Source organism: Calcarisporiella thermophila (genome assembly GCF_041956535.1).
Source record: "Calcarisporiella thermophila strain CBS 279.70 unplaced genomic scaffold VTP21scaffold_10, whole genome shotgun sequence".
Classification (NCBI taxonomy): domain Eukaryota; kingdom Fungi; phylum Calcarisporiellomycota; class Calcarisporiellomycetes; order Calcarisporiellales; family Calcarisporiellaceae; genus Calcarisporiella; species Calcarisporiella thermophila.
Genome location: NW_027192200.1, coordinates 365,884 through 386,453, shown reverse-complemented (window position 1 = coordinate 386,453; position 20,570 = coordinate 365,884). Strand labels below are relative to the sequence as shown.

Sequence of the window (20,570 nt, the reverse complement as noted above, 5' to 3'; positions counted from 1 at the left end):
CCTACGCGTGCTCCCAACGAATATTAAAAAAAGATTATGCTTTCTCACTTCCTTTTCCTCTTGCTCATCCTCCCCATCCCCTGCGCATCATGAAGGCTCTCATTCTAGTCGGCGGATTCGGGACCCGCCTCCGCCCGCTCACTCTCACCTACCCGAAGCCCCTGGTGGAGTTCTGCAACAAGGTAAGCGCCTCCTGTGCCCCGCTTCATCCGCTTTCTACCATAGCTGATCCGATTCTGCTGTAGCCGATGATTCTTCATCAGATTGAAGGCCTCGTCAAAATCGGGGTCAAAGACATAGTCCTGGCTGTGAATTACCGGCCTGAAATCATGGTTTCGGTGCTGAAGAAATACGAGCAAGAGTACAACATCACCATCACATTCTCGGTGGAGACGGAGCCCCTGGGAACGGGTGCGTATGCTAATGCATTTCATCCGACATCTGGTATAGAGTGCTAATGGATAGCATTTGATCAGCGGGGCCCCTCGCACTTGCCCGCGACATCCTTGCCAAGGACGACACCCCCTTCTTCGTGCTCAACTCGGACATTATCTGCGACTTTCCGTTTGAGAGACTGCGTGAATTTCACGCCGGCCATGGCGGGGAGGGCACGATCGTGGTGACAAAGGTGGAGGAGCCGAGCAAGTACGGCGTCATCGTGAACAGGGCGGGCTCGAGCCTGATTGAGCGGTTCGTTGAGAAGCCGCAGGAGTTCATTAGCAATAAAATTAACGCTGGAATCTACATCTTCCGGCCGAGCATCCTCGATAGGATTGAGGTAACTTTGGCTCCATCTCGAGCTGTCTCACGTAGCACTCAATGGGCCGGACTAATCTAAACTAATCCATCCCCCTCGTTCCCCACGCTAGCCAAAACCCACCTCCATCGAGAAAGAGGTGTTCCCGTCCATGGCCAAGGAGGGCCAGCTGCATACCTTTGACCTCGAGGGCTTCTGGATGGACGTGGGCCAGCCGAAGGATTTCATCACCGGTACTTGCCTCTACCTCTCGCACCTGTCGAAGTGCGCCCCGCAGACCCTCTCCTCCTCGCCCGCCCTTGTGGGCAACGTGCTCATCGACCCCACCGCGGTCATCGGCAAGAACTGCAAGATTGGGCCTAATGTGGTGATTGGACCGGGGTGCGTTATCGGCGATGGGGTGCGGCTGCAACGGTGTGTCCTGATGCGGGGGGTAAGAGTCAAGGATTTTGCATGGGTGAAGTCTTCCATCGTCGGGTGGAATTCCACCGTGGGACGCTGGGTATGTATGGGCGTAAAGAGGGAGCCGAAGAGTCCACTCACTCCCCTCTCTTCCTCCTTTGCATAGGTTCGCCTCGAAGGCGTTTCAGTCCTCGGCGACGACGTGGCCGTGCAGGACGAGGTGTATATAAACGGGGGCTACATCTTGCCCCATAAGTCGATCTCCGCGAATATCACGGAGCCCATGATTATCATGTAATAGAGTATAGGATCCCCGTGCTATTTATAGAGTAGTCTCTTTGTTGTGCCTAGTTGTTTGTATCTATTCCCTTGCAGTGAATGTTTGGATAACTTAATGGTCATAGGTTGAGGAGGGTGGTTTTTTTTTTTTGGCATTCAATTGAATCTCGCTGTAGATGGTGTGGTATGGCAAACGAGGGCGCGGGTTTTGAATGCCTGAGCGGTATATGTCGTTGGAGCGAGCATCGTACCCAGGCCTCAAGCCAAGCGCGCCGTTTGGTTCAATACCATAGCCATCTTACCTGGCGATATCGGATGTTTCTTTTTCCTTGATACACTATTTACCCCATTATACTTAATACATTCATCCCGAGTCTTTTTCTAACCATGGATGGAGAGGGTTAAGCTTAGCACCTCCTGCGATATCGCTCATCCCAGAGTCACAGCTGGATCAGGAATCTTCGCCTGACACTCTGTTGGCAAAAGTGGTTCTGGATAGACATACTCTTCTAAGTTCGAAAAACTGTGCACGAACTCAAACCGAAAGTTTGAGGCCAGTGCGCCCTGCAAGAGAAGGTCGTGATAAACGCGCCGTGTACCAGGAACTTGGCCGTGGATGGAAACCGCATGTTCCACATCCCCAGAATGCCTACTGAATCGTCTAGTTTAGAGCGCTTGTAACGCGCCACGCTTTACTTAGAACCCGCAAAGTGCCCTCTGCCGTGGTCGATTTGCGGTTCAAATTCAAAATTGCAAGGGCAAGGGGGAACACGCAACAGCGTACTTGGATTGGATTTATTTGCTCTAGGACCGAATACTAAAACTACATGAAATGAGGAGGGTCCTGAAAACAGTCTGACATGAAACAAGAATATAGAGTAGATTACATACAACAATAACAACAAATCAAAGAATATTCTCAGAATAATCTAAATATTTTACATTGGGTAGATAGGGTGGAAGAGACAGAGGGGAAGGGGGTCTCCAAAAAAAACAAATGGAATCAGTCAAGAATAGAAAAAGGGAAAATGTTATTATGTATAATACGATACGCTATTATTAAAGCATGGTGTAATACAGTACGGTCCCGCACCACATCAAGACCTCGCCTATATTGCGCACAATGCCACGCGAATCCCGCACGCGGTCCCATTGCTCCCCCACGCCCATCTCCTCGCGCTCCACTTTGTACCACTGCTTCCGCCGTCGTACCCGCCGCACCACGTTTACATGGCGCCATTCGCCGTCATCACTCTCCTCGTCGCTACTCCAACTCTCCTCTGTTTCACGATCCTCCTCCTCCTCCTCTTTGTTTTCTTCTTCTTCTTCTTCTTCTTCTTCTCCCTCTTCCACCACCACTATCTCTTCTACTGCTCTTTTGTCGATCGTTAGCTTCTCTCTGGATTTCCTCGAGTCCCCTTGGCCATTCGCCACGGCCGCCACATCGCGCCCCAAAAGAATGGAGACTTCGCGAGTCGGAGAGGTCGGGGCATACGAAATACAGGCAACCTCGCTGCTGAATCGCAGCTTGCGCGGCTCGCCAGGAAAGAGCAGGTGCCCTAAGCGCTCCGAAGCTTGCCTCAGTCGCTTTGTCTCTTGGTCACGCACCGTCTTACACACCGACCTCCGGACCTCCTCCTTTGCCGACGGCTCCGTGGGGGGGACGGAGATGGACGCGGAGGGGCCGGGCCTGCTCCTCTCACCCTCGTCGCGGGAGAGCGTCTCGTAGAAGGGACCCAAAAGCCAGGTGACGTCGTGGTCCTTCTGCCAGTTTATATACCTTGGGTTGATTAGCCGGTTGTGGCCGCCGAGCGCGGGGAAGAGGCGCGCATACCTCCGCCAAATCGCATTGTGGAGGCGGGTATAGTGGGAGTATTCGGAGGGAGGGAGAGGGGAGCGCAGAGCACGAGAGACCCCGAGATAGCACCGGTGGATGGAGCTCGGGCTCCAGCCATTGTCATGGGAGAGGTAGTCAATGCAGTTGGTTGCACGTAGAGTAGTCTCCATCGTAGGAGAAGGGGGAGGGGGAAGGAAGAGAGGGAGAAGGGGAAGGGGGGGGGGGGAGAGAGGGAGAGGAAAGCCCCTAGAAAAAGAGGAAGATAAAAGTGTGGGGTGAGAAAAAAAAAACGAAGGAATTAAGTTGGGCGTGATCGGGTGCCCTCTCTCGCTTTAGGATTTCGCTTAAATTGCTTAATGTCCACTGTCATGCAAGCCAAAGCCAAAAATTGGTTTCTCTTAAAGTTGGAAAAGAGTAGAAGGCAAAATAGCGAAAAAAGAGCCCGCGTTCCTCGCGTTTCCCACCCACAAGTCTCGCTTTTCCGTCTCCATTCCTCTCCCCTGGCTAGTCATTGAACCAAAATGCAAAAGATGCGCACCCCCATCGTGCGATTTGCTACTCCCTTTCTGCAGAATAAATTCCTCGAGCCCTCCTCCTCCCCTCGCCCCCTGATCCACCCAGCCACCGGGCAGCCGTGGGCGCATGTGACCGATGCCACCCCGGCCCTGGTCGATGAATCGGTGAAGCACGCGCGCGCCGCCCTCGCCACGACCTGGGGGCTCCACTCCACCGCCGCGCAGCGCCGCGACATTCTCCTGCAGGCCGCGGCCAAGATCCGCGAGCATGCCGCAGAGCTCGCCGAGCTGGAGGCGCACAATGCCGGCAAGCCGCTGGGCGATGCCCGCGATGATGTCGAGTACGTGGCGGGCTGCTTCCAGTACTTTGCCGAGCAGGCCGGGTGGCTGGAGCAGACGAGCGAGGGCGCGGAGGTGAGCCTGTCGGGGGGCAAGCGCGGCTACACGGTCAAGGAGCCGGCCGGCGTTTGCGCGCAGATCCTCAGCTTCAACTACCCGCTCTCGCTCGCGGCGTGGAAGGTAGCCCCGGCCCTGGCCACGGGCAACTGCATCATCCTCAAGCCCGCGGCGCAAACCCCACTCACCGCCCTCTACCTGGCGCACCTCTTCACCCTCGCGCCCCACCCGCTCCCGCCCGGCGTCCTCTCCGTGCTGCCGGGGGGCGCCGACGTGGGGCGCGCGCTGGCAGAGCACCCCGACGTGGACCGCATCAGCTTCACGGGCTCCACCGCGGTCGGCCGGGCGATCCTGCGGTCGAGCGCGGACTCCAACCTCAAGCGGCCGACGCTGGAGCTCGGCGGCAAGAGCGCCATGATCGTGACGGAGGAGACGGACCCCGTCGAGGTCGCGCGGGAGGTGGTGGGCGCCTGCTTCACGAACACGGGGCAGAACTGCTGCGCAGGCACGCGCCTGCTGGTGCAGCGCGGGGCGTTCGACCGGGTGCTGGCGGCGGTGCAGGACGAGATGCGGCGGATCCGGGTGGTGGGCCCGGAGGAGGAGAGCGAGGAGGAGCGGCGGCGAGAGGGGCTGCGGATCGGGCCGCTGATCGACGAGGCGCAGTTCGCGCGGGTCCAGCGGTTCCTCGACACGGCGCGCGCAGAGGGCGACGAGATCCTGGTGGGCGGCGGCCCGGTGGCGCGCGAGGGCTACTTCGTCCACCCCACCCTGATCCGGGTGCGGTCGGACGAGAGCACGGTGGCGCGAGAGGAGGTGTTCGGGCCTGTGCTCAGCGTGCTGCCGGCCTTCGACACGCTCGACGAGGCGATCGACCGCGCTAACGCAAGCCCCTTCGGCCTGGGGGCGGGGGTCTTCACCCGCGACCGGGCGCAGGCCGCCTACCTCGTGCCCCGGCTGCAGGCCGGCACTGTGTGGGTCAACTGCTACAACTACACCCCCGTGGGGCTGCCGTTCGGCGGGTACAAGCAGAGCGGCTTCGGCAAGGACTTGGGGCCCGAGTGTTTGCACGAGTATGTCAACGTCAAGAGTATCATGACCAACTTTTAGTGGGAGGATAGGCATAATAGGCGATAGTTTATATTTCAAATACACGATAGTGGGGGCAAAAAAAAAAGAGAAAAAGAAACAAATACATAGTCAAGTGAAATAGTATAGAGGAAACGAGAGATAATAAAGTGTAAGGTGCTTTTGATGGCCGATAAAAAAAAAAAGGCTAAACTAACAATAGGAAGAAGAAAGGAGGAAAAGGAAAAGAGAAACAATAAATAATGAAGGCATAAACTATAGGTAAAAACAGGTCTAGAAAAAAAAAAAATAGAAATAGAAATAGGAGATAAAGAAGAAGCAGAGGAAAAAGGACGCAAAAAGGAATTACAATATTACAACAACACGAAGCAGCGAAGTAAAGCGAAGCCAAAAGAAACGAAAGCGCGCCTGGTAACCAGTAGTAGGGTATCCTAGAAAGAGAAAAGGCCTGCGCGCGGTTGGATGACCCTGGCTACACCCGTCTACCCCTCGGTGTTCGATCGGAGCGTTGAGTTTCCGGAGGTTGCCCGGGCGAGGTGGACGACTCCCCCTCTCGGCCCGTTGAGGTCGCTCCGGTTCTGCGCGAGGCAGGGGCATGGGCGGAGGCCCGCATGGCCGAGGTGGCGTTGGCCGTGGTCGCGGTTGCGAAAGAAAATGGAGGCTGACTCCCTCCCCGTTCCCGCGCCACATCCACGCCCCCCGCCTGTGCATTGGGGTGACCGGCCGCGGACACCGCGGCCACGGCGGGGTTGGCCTGGGCGCCCATCGAAACGCGCCCCGAATGATGGGAGCCGCCTGAGGACACGGAGCTGGACGAGGAGGCGGGAGAGCTCGGGGCCTCTCGCTCCACACACCACCAACGATGGCCGGCCCCCCAGCTCTTGAACTGGCAGTCCCTCGAGCAGTATCTTGCCTTGCCACACCGCTGGCATTTGGCGAACTCCCTGACGCGCTTCTCCTCCTTGCCGCAGGACATGCACCGGCGGAGGCCGCCGTGGTCCTTGCGGCAAGCGTTCCGCATGATCACGCCGGCCCAGTACTGCACCTCGGGAGGGTGGAGGCGGGGTGTGAAGCGCTCGGCGAGCGTGAAGGCAAGGCCCCCCCACAGGTGGGCCCGCAGGTGTGGATACTTGCTCAAGTAGGCCAGAAGCTGGAGGGCAAGCAGCACGTCCTCCTCCCGCACGAGATTGTCGGGGTCGAAGGTGGGGCGGACGCCGTCATCGGGCTCCTCCGAAGGGGCGGTCTGAGCGCCATCAGGAACGACGAGCTCCGGCATGTGGGGAGAGCGCGGGGGCTGGGGCTGCGTGGCGGCGACGGCGGCCGCCGGTGCGCGGGTGGTCAGCGGACGATGGAGCTGGGTAGGACGGGTGAGGTTGGGGATGTCGAAGGCGTCCTCGGCCACAGGCCCGGCGGCCGTGGGCGTGCGCGCTGGCAGATCGAACTCAAAGAGCGCGTCTGGGCGCGGCTGAATAATGGTGGGGTCCCGCGGGGCATTCCGCGTCGCCTCCGGATGACCCGGCGTGGGCGTGGTGGGCACTCTTGTGCGGGCGCGGAGGTTGAGCGTGCCTACCACCGACTCCTCTTCCCCTCTCATGGCCAGGGTCCCCAGGGCTGCTTGCCTATGTCGCTGCAAGAGTAGTTGCTGTTGCTGCTGCTGCTGCTGCTGTTGTGCTTGGTGCTGGTATTGCTGTTGATATGGCTGCTGTGGTTGTGATGGTGGTTGTGGTTGCTGTTGCTGATGGTGTGGGAGTGGTTGGTGCTGGTGCTGCGGGTGCAGGGGTTGCGTCATGGGGTGGTGTGCCTGAGGAAGCTGCATGACGGGGGGCAGGGACATGACCCGCTGTCGCTCCTTCTCTGCACGCACCACCTCAAGCATCTGTAGAAACCGCTCAAACACCCCCTCTAGTACCTTCACTACGCCGGCCTCCACCACGCGGGTTCTGATCTGCTCCGTGCCGCGGATTCCGATGTTGGCCACGCACTGGAATGCGAGCGACCACTTCCATGTGCTCAGCTTGTCGGTCCCGGATGTGGTCTTGAGCACTCGGACCAGGCGCTCTAGTCCGCCATCCATGGTGAGAATCTCGCGGATTCGGGCCGACGTAGAGGTCAGGTATACAAGGTGGGTTAAGGAGTTGATGAGGGGGAGATCGGCGGTGCAGTCGAGTGCCCGGCGATCATATAATGCAGATGCAACGCATATACACGCGCGATTTGTGACGGGAAACGAGAAGTTTGATTCTCTCATTCTGTGCGGTTGCTCTTCAATGACGAGTGTAAGAATGTGATTTTTGAAAGCTAGAATGAAAACATCCAATGTTAATGAAATCTGTGTTAGTAAGGGTGGATGCGGGGCGAGAGGAAGGAGGGAGGGAGGAAACAAAAATGAGAAAGGGGAGAGAGATGAGGATGTAGAAAATAGCGGCCAAAGTTGGAGGGTCCACGTCTCGAACGTACCTTGAGACAGTAATTTCAATTGCGATCTTTTGAAAATTCGGGTTGTTCCTATCGATTCTGGGAGAGGTACTAAGTAGATGAAAATCCACGCGATGTGTATTAATAAATAAAATAGGGTGATATACTAGGGCTTATATTGGTGATGATATAATATTGATAAGCGTGATTAAATAACGAGCAGAGAAAGAACGGAGAAGCTAGTGTGGGAGGCGTCAGCGAGAGAGGGAGGGAGAGCAGAGAGAAGAAGGCGGCGAAGAAGAAGGCGAGGGCCTATAGGGCAGAGCAAGCAGAAGAGGAAGGGGGAAGGGCTTTACGTCGCTGGGCTTCTTCTTATGAAAAAGAGAAATGGAAAAAAAGAGGAAAAAATCTATTTAGCAAAAAACTCGCGCGCTTTGTTGTTGTTGTACAATCCCAAATCTCCCTCTCCTCCGGAAGCGAGATCTTCACATCTTACCACGCTCAGATAACATCGAATCTCCTATTTTTTTTTTTTCTGATCACTAAAATTTCCAGTTTTGCACCATCCAGGAAAAAAGCACGACCATGAGATTTTTTTTTTCTGATGACGAAAGAGGATAGGGAAAGTACAAGCAAAACAAAGATAACGGACAAATACAGCTACAAAAAACAAAAATAGAAACGTTTCTTCACTCTGTAATGGGAGTGGCTATATTGTAGATGGCTGCGCCTTGCGAATAGTCCTTGCCCTTCACTCGATCGGAAGCGGGCGGGAAGAGCCGCCGCTTTTCCTCGTAGTAATGGTCCCGGAGATTGCCCTCTTTGGCCTGGTTGTAGGTCAGGTAGACGGCCGTGCGCGGATTGGCCGTCCTGTTGTCCCCAGAGCGATGGGCGAGATACGCGCCGAAAATGAGCACGCATCCCGGCCGCGTTTCGACGGGGATCCATTTCTGCTGAGCGCACCACTCGCCATTGATGGAGCCATCCTTCTTCTCCTGGGAGAGGACGCCCAGGGTGTGCGAGCCTGGCACCACCTCGAGGCACCCATTCTCAGTAGTGGTCGGGTCGATTGTGAACATGACCGTGGTGTGCGTCACCTGCCCGAACTGGATGAATGCCGGGGCATCCTGATGCGCGGGAAAGCCTAAGCGATGAAGAAGAAATGGGATGAATGGCCGGCATTAGGAGAGGAAAGGAATGGCACCGATTGCTAGTGGACTATCAGTGCAACCAAAAGCTTACCACCCCCACCAGGCAGCTTGTAGTTGATCTTCTCCTTGAACAGCACATACTCCATGTCGTCATTGAGCTTCGCCAGAACCCCGAGGATGCGCCTTCCGAACACATACTCGCGCATCCGCTCATGGAAGGGTGTGAAGTTCTCGGAGCGGCACAGCTGCTTCTCGCCGGTGACGGTGTTTCGCTCGTAGTACTGCATCCACTTATTCTTGGTATCGGGCCAGTTGCGGATATCCGCGCAGATCTCGACAAGTTCGCGGTGCTCCTCGGGCGTGAAAAAATCCTCGATGAGAAGGAACCCCTCGCGATGGTAGGCTTCGACTTGCTCTTTGGTCAAAGAATAGTCGCCGGTACAGCGTCCTTGCGTGGAGGCCATCTTTGTTGTTTGTCAAGCACCGAAATAATAAATCGTGGTTTAGAGTGTGTTGGTATTTTATAAGTGCCTACGCACCCCTATATAAACATATGGCTATATATGCACCTATATCCCCAAGATAAAATGTGCCTTGCTACCAGGCTTCTTGTGAGAAAGGTGATTCATTGGCGCTACTAAACCAGAGCGCTCAGAAGATAAGATGGGAACGTGCCGAAGTTTAATTTGGAGAAGATTTCCTAAAATGGGCAGCGTCCCTTCCGAAAGGGAGAAATCGATGGCTGCGAAGGAAGCGGAATCCGGGAATACTATAAGTGTGGAGAGGCCTTCCGCAAGGAGAAGGGGATTCGGCCGCATGGGCTGCACTGCATGTGCGCTCTGCCCACCGCCGCCGCCCTGTCACCAAGAGAGCTGGCGCACGTGTGCTCCCCCTCCTTGGGAACCCGCCGGGCCCGGGGCAACTTTTTAAGCTGAGAGGGAAAACGGATTTTGGGTTCCAAATCGGGCGGGGGATCAGAAATCCCCTCAAAGCTTAACGCAATAATCTCGCAACTTTACCCCTATTCGGCCCCCTCGCCTTCCTCTATCGGGCCATCAGGCCGCGCGGGCCCAGAAAGCACGTGCGATCACAAGCTTCTGCACCGCCTCCCGCCCGCAGCTGGGCCTTAGAGTTTCAAAAGCGGCCTTGGGCCCCGTGCAGCTTTGCCCCTCGATCCTCCCCTCCCCCGCTCTACGTAGGCCCCCTCTCTCCCATGCAGGAAGCGCGCCAACTCGCACAACACACCGTGGAGAGCCTCTTCGCCTTGCTCGAGGAGGGAAGCAGAAAAGAGTATCTAGGAGAGGCCATCTCGCAGCTCGAGCACTCGCTGCAGACCGCTAAACAGGCCGCTGACGCCAACGCCGACGACGACACCATCCTGGCCGCTCTGCTCCATGACATCGGCCAATTCTGCGACGGGGCCACCGCCACCGCCATCATCGCCGAGGCCGCCGAACTGAAGAACGCATCCCCTTCGGCCGAGACCGTGAAGGTCGGGGTCAAGGGCCACGAGTTTATCGGGGGCCAGTATCTGCGACGCCTCGGCTTTAGCGAGAAGGTGGCCCAGCTCACGGAGGCGCACGTAATCGCAAAACGCTATCTGACCGCCACCGACCAAGCCTACTACGACGCGCTGAGCGATGCCAGCAAGGCCTCGCTCAAGTACCAGGGCGGCCCGTTCACCCCTGAACAGGTGAAAAGCTTCGAGGCCGATCCCCTTTTCCGCGAAAAGGTCCAACTTCGGCTGTGGGACGACCGCGCCAAGGTCGTCGGGCTCTCGACCCCGGGATTAGAGGCGTACAAGGAGATGGCCATTCGGCACCTTTTGAACCAGAGGGTCTTGCAGTAGCGTGTTTTATTTTGCATTATGCATGCTTTGGAGGGCTGGGATGGGCGGATGTGGAAGACAATCATATTCTTTATTGGATTTTGTAGTTGTATAAAGCCAATATAATATATCCCCCTGTTTACCATTATTTCTTGGAAGCAGAGGTGTCAGAGCTGGCAGAAGGGTTAGATGAGGACGGGGAGGCTGAGGCGGTGGAGGAGGAGGAGGAGGAAGCGATGGGCATCTCCGCGGCTTTTGCCTTGGCAATCAGTCGCTCTGCCCACTTCACCACCGGAAGATCCACCACTTTTCCGTCGAGCGCAAACGCGCCAATTCCCTTCACCGAGTGCTGCTCATAGCCCTCCACGATTCGGACCGCTCTCTCCAAATCTACAATACACATTGAGGAGGAGAGGGGAAGATGGATAAATAGAGAATGAGAAAATGAGCCTCAACAGGGGGAGAGGATTATGCCATTACCGGCTTGATCCGGGAGGAACATCTTCTGAATGGTATCAATTTGTCGTGGGTGGATGGCTTGTTTCCCGGAGAAGCCCATGCCTCGGCCTTCCCGGCATTCCTCCTCCAGAATCGCATCGTCCTGGTAATCAAAGCACACCAGATCAATCGCTTGCAGCCCAAAGGCCACGGCGGCATTCACCACGGCCCCGCGTGCAAAAAGAAGCTCTGTGCGGTGGGGTGAACGCGTGATTCCGGTATCCGCACAGTAGTCTTCGGCGGCAAACTTGATGAGTGGGAGGGTTACCAATGAATTTCTAATGGGTGAAGAAATGAATACAAATAGCTCACAATCAACGCGTCTAACCGTGGGTCCGAAGTAGCAATCTCCTTCAGGTTCATAATAGCTAATGCGCTCTCTATACTTGCAATCAAGCGGATGTTACGCCGCCTATGATAACATGGCATAATATGAATCAGGGGTCCGACTAGCTATAAGATGAGGGCGCTCTACATACGTAACCTCGGGCGCCACTGTGTCAATCATCTGGCTTACAAACTGCACATCCTTAGCCGACTGGACCTTGGGAATAACAATAGCCTGAAGCGATTTCGAGTGTAGCTATTAAGGGGATCATGGAAGGAGAAAAAGGAGACCAACACAATACATAATAAATCACCTTGAACCCATTTTGAAATTCAGCAATATTCATGCAAAACTTACCACCACATTCAAGTCATCCAGCTCAAGCCCCGAACCCACTGCATTGATCCTTACTGCTCGTTCTCTTCTATCTTTCACAGCCTAAACGACACGAGATGTCAATGGATTTAGTTTTTACTTTTCCCACTTCTAATGGGGATATAAAAGCTTGAAATTAACCTCGAGAGCATCCAATATCATCCCACGCGCTGCACCCTTGCGATTGAATGCAACCCCGTCTTCGAGATCGTAAACCAGACAGTCGGCATTCGATTTCAGTGAAGATTTAAGTTTACGCTCGTCACTCCCAGGAACTAACGAAAAAAAAAGGATGATTCATAAATCAATAATCAAACGAGAAGGAAGAGTATTTCGTTTGGAATGAAATAGCAATGTACGATAATAGATCCTGACTTACTGTAGAATAGCGCACGTCGCGGTCGCACCCCGCTTGACTCCGTGGACTGGAGCGAGGAGGGCCGCGAGTCGGTGGCGAAAGCGCGGACCAAATTACGGGCGGTGAGGGAGGGGAGCGGGCGAAGGGCGAGAGATACAAAGGGTCTACTACTTAGCATGGTCTGAACCTTGAGTAGAATTCGGTAGAAATGGGAAGAGAATAAAAAGGGGGGTACCCAGGAGAATTAAGAACTAGTCGATAGCTGCTCGAAGCATAGGGAAAAAGAACCCGCCACGAACACGTGACTGCTTTTCTGGGAACCGCATGGTATCTCATGGTTGTCGCTCGTCAATTTTGCTCATGCGCTTTACACTATGACTACTCTGATGTATCCATGGACAGACAGCAGGCATGAACGAGTCCTCTACTGTCATTCATGCTGCCGCTTTTCTCTGACTTGCCGATTCTCAATCTCAACCTATGTGTCGAGTTATATTAGCTTAAAATCCTGCTATGATGGATGGTGGATTAACAATACGGCAGAACGAATCTCTTGGGAGGATGCACACAGATCGTCCATAGACCGCGCAATGGGCCTGATAGAATTCTGGAATAGGGTCCGCCCACAAATTCCTCTGCAAAGACCATACTCTGGCTTTTTACTTCAGCGAATTGGTTGCTGGCAATATTGGGAATAGCTCTTGACTATGGTATTATTTACTTCAAATCTCTAACTGAGCTGGGATCCCTCAGGAAGCTCTCGTCTCTGACGAGACCAGCTAAGTACGGCCTATCGTCATAACCTCTCTTGAATTGGCTTGGAACTGGCTCGTTTCTTTTCGAGGGTCTTTACGGAAAATACTTTAATTTTAAAAATTAAAAGGTTTGTTATGTTTATCCGTGGGATAACTAGGTGTGAAGGCGTCTATTTTCATTGTTGCTTTTGAATACATTATTATGCGACCTAAAAGCACGTTAAACGGGCGACAGGACCTGTCTTTTCTCCTCGTATTAATTGACATACCAATATTATCTGTCAAAGTAGTAAGCGACATTGATGTTCCGATTATTGCTATTCCGTTTTACCATACATGCATTGGGTTACTGATTTTGAAGGTGGCTCGGAAACAGAGTTCATCGAATTTGACAGCTAAATTTCGTTGCATATTCTTTTTTTTCTTTAAAGATTCTCACTCCTGATCCCTTCACGCATATCGGCCCTTTGTTGTCGAATCCAGCATGAATACCACAAACTGGCCAAAAAAATCGTCTCCGAACAAACGGCGCAATGCGTCCGCCGAGGAACAGTCGAAGCCAGCTCTCACCGTCTCATTCCAGTCCTCGAACGCCAACGCGGCCGCGAACACCCGTAACAAGCCCAAGCAGCCAAATCGTAATCCCCTCCTCCTTCTCTGTCTTTCTCTTCAGGCGAATCGGAATTCAATGCTTACATTTTTATCATTAAATGGATAGGAACAACGAAAACCAGTCAGAAATTAGCCCTCTTTCCCCTAGAAGATGGAGTTGAGGGTGCACCCTTTGAAGATTCTCAGCCTCGGCCCGTGGATTTGCTGCCACGGGTAACTGCCTACTGCACCGCAAGTTCCTACAAAATGAAGGAGCTGATGGCATATCTCCAATCGCTCAAATCCACCAATGCAACTTCGCCAAAGCGTTTCGATGAGGTGTAAGTGATCTTCTTCAACCAAAGTTGGCGAGAGACTGACATTGAATTCCACTTTCTCTAGCATCTTCACCCCCTTTTCATTCAACTTCCACACTGCACAGGACCTCATCCGCATAGAGGAGGACGCCCCGAATGGTAAATATGAACCCGACTCTCAAATCTTCTTTTTTGACTATGGAGTCGTTGTGTTTTGGGGTATGACTGTGCAGCAAGAGCGACAACTCCTGTCCGAACTCTCGAAATTCGAAGAGGAAAAACTAGGTATTACTTCCTTGACTATTTGCTCATTGAAAAATGGAAGAGAGTTTTCTAATTGGAAAAAAAAAAGATGCCAAGGACGTGGAGACCGAAGAGTTATTGTATTGCTACGATGCATCTGCACAGCCAAAGTAGGACACGTTGACTCCCACCATGGTCGTTTCGCTTCACTATTAAATCCTCTTTTTTTCCGAACAGAATATATAACGATATCATAACCTTGCGTCACCCTGGAAACTACATGGTTAAACTAGCCATTGCCCATGGTATTGCGCAGTCTACAAAATTAACCCTTTTCGAAGGACTCGTTGACGACACAATAGAAAGCACCAAGCATATTCCACAGACCATGGCTCAAAGCGGAAAAGTGCACCTTTCTAGGTAAGTCGAATTTGCTCTTAGCATTGTCGTTCTCTTCCCTCCATCGCTGCTCTAACCGCTCCTACCTTGTCCTAGGACTGGAATCACAAAAATGATAGGTCGATTATTTATTATGCGCATCAACATCAATCTTGTGTCAAATGTGTTGGACACGCCTGAAATTTTTTGGTCTGAACCACAGGTAATTATTTCATAGCAATCCGTGTGGTTTATGCAGGAAACCACCTAGGATGGACCTGACTTGTTTTTTTTCCTCTCTATTTTCAAGCTCGAGCCTCTATACCAATCCACCCGCAAATATCTGGAAATTTCGCAGCGAGTCGAGTTGCTGAATCAGCGCATGGCGGTCATTTCTGACCTATTGGATATGTTAAAGGAACATTTGACGAGTACCCACGGTAAGCAAATCGGTTCTACTTTGGCTGGTCCGTGACTTATAGCAGAGTCTTACCCGAAAACCCCTCTGTACATTTGGATAGGCGAACAATTGGAATGGATTGTCATCATCCTGATTTTTTTTGAAATCGTCATCGGAGTCATCACCATATGTGTGGACGCCTTCCGCCTTAAAGCCCAATAGACTCATATTTATTGTATTATAGGTGTGCGGTATTTATTTTGCTTGAAACGGATCCTATTTTCTTTTGTAGGGGTTTTTGTTGTCTTTTAACTATCAAAGGTTGTCTATAGAAGACCTTTTCATCCTTTTTTTATAAATATTTTTCTCCTCCTGCTCGATAAAAGCATATGAATAAGGCGTATCGATACTACATATATTTCAAAAGCAATTAAAGTAACCAAATCAAGCAATCATCCCCGATGCATATCTTGTGGGGAGCATTACAAACCATTGGCATTGTATATCGCAAAGTCAAGAATTAATATAGGCATTATAGCGTGTACCAGTTCTCTAAACACTCAGAAACCTTAGCCTTCTCTTGATTTCACCTGATAGTTCCTCACCTGAGGCCCTTAAGAATTCAATGGGTTATGAAGAACAAAATGAGTTTGCTATTACGGCACATACTTATGCGACATTGCTCAAATAGCATTGCTAGTTGACTTGGGATAATTAAATACTGTAATAATAAAAAACATTAAACTGGGATTAATAGAGTATAAGCTGCGATAATATATTAGTGTTTATTAACCCTGTCAGATTTCTCGACCTTCACCGAACTTTACATTTGAGCTTTACATCTGAACTTTACATTTTAATCCACCCCGGTGGCAATATTAAGGGAACAGAACAAGAAGGATATTCTCTTGCTATAAACTACCTTTTGGCATTCTCTCTAATTCATAGGCCCCAGTGTGGGAACACTATCCGCTTTGGTAATATCGGAGTTATTTGCTACAGGTGCTCAGGGTAACTCTCTTATTGAGAAAACTACTTCAACTTAATGTGAACTCTATTCAAATGATATTATTATAATTATTAGGCGGTTCTGTAGCAAAAGCTCTCCTGCAATCAGGGAAGTATCACGTGCGGGCTATCACTCGTAACCCCGATTCCGAAAAAGCCAGATTGCTGGCTGCGCTAGGAGCCGAAGTGGTTAAAGGAAATTTATCGAGCGAAGATGACATGAAGCGTTGCTTTACAGGAGCGTATGCTGTCTATGCAGTTACAAATCCCTATGGCCCTAATAATAGGAAACCAGGAGAGGAGTTCCGCCAAGGAAAAAGTATGGCGGACGCTGCCCTTGCCAATTGTGTTCAACATTTCATTTGGAGCACATTGATGAGTATAGAGAAAGCGTCTGGGGGAAAAGCCAAAGTAGAGCAGTTTGATGACAAGGCGCGTGAAGAGGAGTACGTAAAAGAGATCGGTCTCCCAGCCACCTTTGTCAATCTCGGGTTTTATTATGAAACCATTATACACGGGTTTAGTTACCAAAATAAGAGCATTTCGACCGCTGAAAAAGGTGACAAGGTATATATCAAACACTTTATCAAACCTGAACATAAAGTGGGAATGCTAGCAGCCAGTATCGTCACTGGGGTAAGCAATCAACCCCTTCGTTCTACAACTATTCACATAGACTTATCCCGATAATTGCCGATGAACTTTTACAGAAAGCTGTGGTTGCCATTCTCTCCAACAGGGAAAAATTTATTGGCAAGCATCTGCATCTAACCGCTAAAAGCTACACTTTTCCCGAATTTGCCGAGATAGCAACCAAAGATATGTGTCCATTTAGCTTCTAAAAGGTCTTTTTTATGTTCATGTCGAGTTCACACTATTTCTCTAGTTTCCGGCATTGAGCACGTTTACCACTTTCTTCCACCCGAAGATGTTAACCCCGATGACCTTCCCGTAAATCTTGAAGTATTTGAGTTTTTCAATAGTACTCTGAGTGGAGAAGAGCTATCCGACCTCGCTGAATCGAGAAAAGAGCTGGGAATCGAATGGGTGGAACTGGAGGCTTATTTGAAAAGTATTAACTATGGAAAAGTGCTTGCGTGAGATTTGGTTTTTTGGTATTACGAATGGCAATTATTTACGATTGTACCGTACAATTGCTCCCCTGAAAGTGCAGTATTGAAATCTTGGATGGAATATACTTACGATTAACGTTAAAGAACTGACTTTAGGAATACTCTAATCCATAACTCAATAAATTTCTTTTGCACTTATTTTATTGCGTCTATTTATGCCCACCATTTAGTGAGTTAACGATGTTGTCGACATCAATCATCTTTTATATTGGATTTAGGAAAGAGGTATAATTTATGCGTTTTCTCGTGTACAAATGCAGTCTTCACCATGATATGGGAGCTGAGAAGTCAGGAGTTTTCGCGTTGGTGACGACTAGTTGGTGATATCAAGAGACAAATTACATTAATCATAGCAAAAAAAAAAAATGCAACACAGTGATCAAAGCAAGCAATATTGTTTCAACATATAAATTACATAAATAGGTTTCTTATCGTGGTAAAAGTAGGTTAATAAAAGATCGTGAAGATAACAATGAAATCGCCTCACATAAACTGTTCCTCAGACCAATGGAGAGGCTTCGATCCCATGCCCAAAGTCAAGCATGATAAGCTTGCGATCTTGGCTGGCGCTGATGATCCGGCGAGCATCGCATTTCACGTCAAACACCCAGCTAGTATGAATGTCTTCAAAGCACAGCACGCACATGCCCCACTCCAAATCCCACACTCGGATGGTCTGGTCGTAGGAGCCCGTCACCAGATAGCGCCCGTAGAGATGCATTGAGCGGACGAGATCGGTGTGTCCCTCGAGGGTCAACAGACAGCTTCCATCCACCGACCATATCTTCACACATCGATCGTTGCCGCCGGTGATGATGCGCTGCCCATCGAATAGCACGCAAGCGAGTCCCCGCGAGTGCCCACGGAAGGTGGCGAGGGTCTTCCCAGACTCCAAGCACCAGAGTTTGGCGATGCCATCGCCTGAGGCCGACACAATTCGATTTCCATGCATTCGCACCGCATTGACGGGGCGTGAATGGCCCCTCAACACCCTAAGGCACACCTTCTCCACCCGGTCCCACACGCGCACTGTGCCGTCTTTCGAGCTCGTGGCAATCCACCTTTCATTCATGCAGAGATCGAGGACGCCGCCGGTGTGGCCGGTGAGGCGCTGAAGCGGCTTCAGAGTCTTCATCGACCACAGGACACACGTGGAATCGCTGGATCCGGATATCATCAGCTCATCGTCATACTGCAAACATAGAATGCTCCCCGTGTGGGCTCCCTCGAGGGTACGCGAAAGCTTGAGGGTATTCGAGTCCCAGATCTTGATGGTACGATCGCGGGACCCCGTGACAATTTTCTGGTCATCATATTGCAAGCAGTAGATGCTGTCGCCGTGGGCGAGCACACTGCGGGTGGTGCAGTCGCCCTTGCGCCACCGAGCCTCGAGTCTTGTCCGCAGAATATATATTTGCTTCCAGTGGGAGGGGCTGAGGGGGAACGGAACAGCATAGTGATGATACTCGACAAGATAGAACGTACGCCATAGATTGGGATCATTCATCATGCGATTCCATTCCTTCGAGACAAGCGACGCGCGAGCCACCGATTTGGCATCCATGAAGCTCTGAATATGTAAGATAAGTTCATAGGGTAGGCTTCCTAAGAAGTCTGAGAAGGGAAAAGCACAATTGGCTGCGGTGAGCGAGGATGCCAATCAGAATCTCGGAGATATCCTCTGGTTACCTATTCGTCGGGTGCCTACGGTTTGCTGATCATACCCTTCGTCGAACCTCTCCTCCGACCTACGCCCCATGCCATCAAGAATCTTCTGACATCGGTTTAGGAAAGAGGTACGCTTTCTGCGTTTCTCGTGTACAGAGCGCCATCTTCGCCAGGATTTGGGGGCGGAGAGGTCAGAAGTTTTCGTGATGATGGAGGCAGAGGTAGAGCCGGAGCGTCGGAGTGAAACTAAAGTGGATATATGAGAAATAAGACCAGGCATGGGGGGAAAAATGGGGAAAAGAAGGGCAAGTAAAATGTGCTTTGTAGGAGAGAAAGAGGAAAAAAAAAAGGTATTAGAGGGGGTGGCAGTAGGGGGGTGGGAGGGAACCCGGGATGTAATGTTCTCAGTATTAAATTAAAGAGGCACGCATTACTTTAAATTCAGTAAGAGTGAAAAAAGTCAGCTTAGAGCGTTTTAAGGTTCCAATCATGAAACGCGTGGCTTGGAGCCATTTTCCAGTTTTATTGCGAAGATCACTTTTGTGGAGTCGTAGTGGGGCGGTGTTTCTTTCCTTAAAAGCCAACGGGCCAACACTTGGCCAACACCAGGGCCAGTCAATAACTTCCTTCTTTAACCGTCGTGGAAAATCGCGCCAATTCGGCTTAGGCTCACGAGGTGTGCAATGCACACCTCTGCCAGTCGACACTGTATCACCACCCAGCTAAGGGACAAATTGGCCCTGCTAGCCGCTGAATCGTCCGGCTAAGGCCGAATCGCCCTTTTGAGCGCCAGGGCACCAACACTGGGCCGCATCTCCACTGGTTTTGTGGCGAGGTCTCGCAGGCCGGTTCGATGCAGAAGCAATGCTTATGTCAAAAGCTTTTGGACACTGCCCGCTCTCCCATTTGCAGATGCATCCGGCGATAATATGCCGAAGAAGCCGGGGCTTTACGTGGTTTCATCCGAATGCATGCTTGCTCAAGGCCATATTACGCCCTGAAACTCGACTTGCACTCCAGCTGAAGCCTAAAACCTCAAGACAGGAACCATTCCAAGTTCGCGTAGAGGGGTTGAGCTGCTTACCTTGGCATTCGATACTATCATGAACCAAGATTGCGATTTATCTACGCGTCCCCTATCAAATATTTTCCACAAGTTTATTCTGTACAGGTCGAGAAGCTACGAGCAGCACTTTGCAAAGGGCCTGTTAGGAAAGTGCAGAGTACTGAACAGCTATGAAGACACGGGTGATCACCCGCAGAGTACAAAAGATAAATTAGTTAATGCATATTATATCACTCTAATTCATGAATATAGTAATATTCGACATTGAACAAAAAGAATGGATGAAGGGAGAGTCGTGCTCTCCAACATTGGAGACAAGAGAGACCCGTCTTTCCTAAATTCAGATCCTGACAATTGAGTCAATCAAAATCATAGTCAAACAAATGTAAAAAAAAAGCCCCTAGGAACTTGTAAGAGCAATCTGTTAATATGGTTTTCAAATTTTGGTCAAAGCCTTCATGTTTGGATATGAAGTGATGGATTCTCAAAATGCCAACGAGGCACTATGCCAAAATCGTTTATATGGCATCATTTGTTCCAGGTATCAAGAGTTGGCAAACTCGATTTCCAGACAATATCTGAGCGCCTGGCAGTCGAAAACTGAATCGAGGAGGCCGGATATGCAAACCAATGGCTGCAGTATATCCATGAGAAACGATAACTATAAAAAACATAATGCTTAGTCCATTCGATACTGACTTGAATACTCTTCAACGGTGAGCAATCAGACATTTAGCTTCCTCAGCGGTCAAACTGGATCATAGATCTATGCTGTCATCCAGGATA

General features: G+C 51.2%; 11 protein-coding genes across 11 annotated transcripts; 6 read left to right on the top strand and 5 right to left on the bottom strand.

The window, feature by feature from the left end:
• Window positions 1–89: 89 nt before the first annotated feature.
• VTP21DRAFT_879 (uncharacterized protein) lies at window positions 90–1,457 on the top strand (the record flags this gene model as incomplete). Its single annotated transcript, XM_069399678.1, has 5 exons — window positions 90–182; window positions 246–411; window positions 477–778; window positions 870–1,259; window positions 1,326–1,457. The coding sequence occupies 5 exons, from the start codon at window positions 90–92 to the stop codon at window positions 1,455–1,457; spliced, it is 1,083 nt and encodes a 360-aa protein (XP_069251768.1).
• Window positions 1,458–1,867: 410 nt separating this feature from the next.
• Window positions 1,868–3,445, bottom strand: VTP21DRAFT_878 (uncharacterized protein; the record flags this gene model as incomplete). The annotated part of the gene is made up of 2 exons (XM_069399667.1): window positions 1,868–2,087; window positions 2,517–3,445. The coding sequence occupies 2 exons, from the start codon at window positions 3,443–3,445 to the stop codon at window positions 1,868–1,870; spliced, it is 1,149 nt and encodes a 382-aa protein (XP_069251767.1).
• Window positions 3,446–3,796: 351 nt separating this feature from the next.
• Window positions 3,797–5,293, top strand: VTP21DRAFT_877 (uncharacterized protein; the record flags this gene model as incomplete). The annotated part of the gene is made up of 1 exon (XM_069399656.1): window positions 3,797–5,293. One exon carries the CDS (start codon window positions 3,797–3,799, stop codon window positions 5,291–5,293), a length of 1,497 nt encoding a protein of 498 aa, XP_069251766.1.
• Window positions 5,294–5,744: 451 nt separating this feature from the next.
• VTP21DRAFT_876 (uncharacterized protein) lies at window positions 5,745–7,520 on the bottom strand (the record flags this gene model as incomplete). Its single annotated transcript, XM_069399645.1, has 1 exon — window positions 5,745–7,520. One exon carries the CDS (start codon window positions 7,518–7,520, stop codon window positions 5,745–5,747), a length of 1,776 nt encoding a protein of 591 aa, XP_069251765.1.
• Window positions 7,521–8,376: 856 nt separating this feature from the next.
• VTP21DRAFT_875 (uncharacterized protein) lies at window positions 8,377–9,302 on the bottom strand (the record flags this gene model as incomplete). Its single annotated transcript, XM_069399634.1, has 2 exons — window positions 8,377–8,831; window positions 8,930–9,302. 2 exons carry the CDS (start codon window positions 9,300–9,302, stop codon window positions 8,377–8,379), a joined length of 828 nt encoding a protein of 275 aa, XP_069251764.1.
• Window positions 9,303–9,425: 123 nt separating this feature from the next.
• Window positions 9,426–9,773, top strand: VTP21DRAFT_874 (uncharacterized protein; the record flags this gene model as incomplete). The annotated part of the gene is made up of 2 exons (XM_069399623.1): window positions 9,426–9,458; window positions 9,567–9,773. The coding sequence occupies 2 exons, from the start codon at window positions 9,426–9,428 to the stop codon at window positions 9,771–9,773; spliced, it is 240 nt and encodes a 79-aa protein (XP_069251763.1).
• Window positions 9,774–10,051: 278 nt separating this feature from the next.
• VTP21DRAFT_873 (uncharacterized protein) lies at window positions 10,052–10,687 on the top strand (the record flags this gene model as incomplete). The annotated part of the gene is made up of 1 exon (XM_069399612.1): window positions 10,052–10,687. The coding sequence occupies one exon, from the start codon at window positions 10,052–10,054 to the stop codon at window positions 10,685–10,687; it is 636 nt and encodes a 211-aa protein (XP_069251762.1).
• A 124-nt stretch (window positions 10,688–10,811) lies between these two features.
• On the bottom strand, window positions 10,812–12,403 carry VTP21DRAFT_872 (uncharacterized protein; the record flags this gene model as incomplete). Its single annotated transcript, XM_069399601.1, has 7 exons — window positions 10,812–11,056; window positions 11,147–11,411; window positions 11,477–11,576; window positions 11,644–11,747; window positions 11,850–11,930; window positions 12,009–12,142; window positions 12,247–12,403. 7 exons carry the CDS (start codon window positions 12,401–12,403, stop codon window positions 10,812–10,814), a joined length of 1,086 nt encoding a protein of 361 aa, XP_069251761.1.
• A 1,061-nt stretch (window positions 12,404–13,464) lies between these two features.
• VTP21DRAFT_871 (uncharacterized protein) lies at window positions 13,465–15,131 on the top strand (the record flags this gene model as incomplete). The annotated part of the gene is made up of 8 exons (XM_069399590.1): window positions 13,465–13,618; window positions 13,699–13,912; window positions 13,974–14,173; window positions 14,241–14,301; window positions 14,369–14,551; window positions 14,627–14,732; window positions 14,820–14,949; window positions 15,031–15,131. 8 exons carry the CDS (start codon window positions 13,465–13,467, stop codon window positions 15,129–15,131), a joined length of 1,149 nt encoding a protein of 382 aa, XP_069251760.1.
• Window positions 15,132–17,549: 2,418 nt separating this feature from the next.
• VTP21DRAFT_870 (uncharacterized protein) lies at window positions 17,550–18,998 on the bottom strand (the record flags this gene model as incomplete). Its single annotated transcript, XM_069399579.1, has 2 exons — window positions 17,550–18,664; window positions 18,740–18,998. The coding sequence occupies 2 exons, from the start codon at window positions 18,996–18,998 to the stop codon at window positions 17,550–17,552; spliced, it is 1,374 nt and encodes a 457-aa protein (XP_069251759.1).
• A 209-nt stretch (window positions 18,999–19,207) lies between these two features.
• On the top strand, window positions 19,208–19,825 carry VTP21DRAFT_869 (uncharacterized protein; the record flags this gene model as incomplete). Its single annotated transcript, XM_069399567.1, has 2 exons — window positions 19,208–19,394; window positions 19,506–19,825. 2 exons carry the CDS (start codon window positions 19,208–19,210, stop codon window positions 19,823–19,825), a joined length of 507 nt encoding a protein of 168 aa, XP_069251758.1.
• Between the last annotated feature and the right edge of the window lie 745 nt (window positions 19,826–20,570).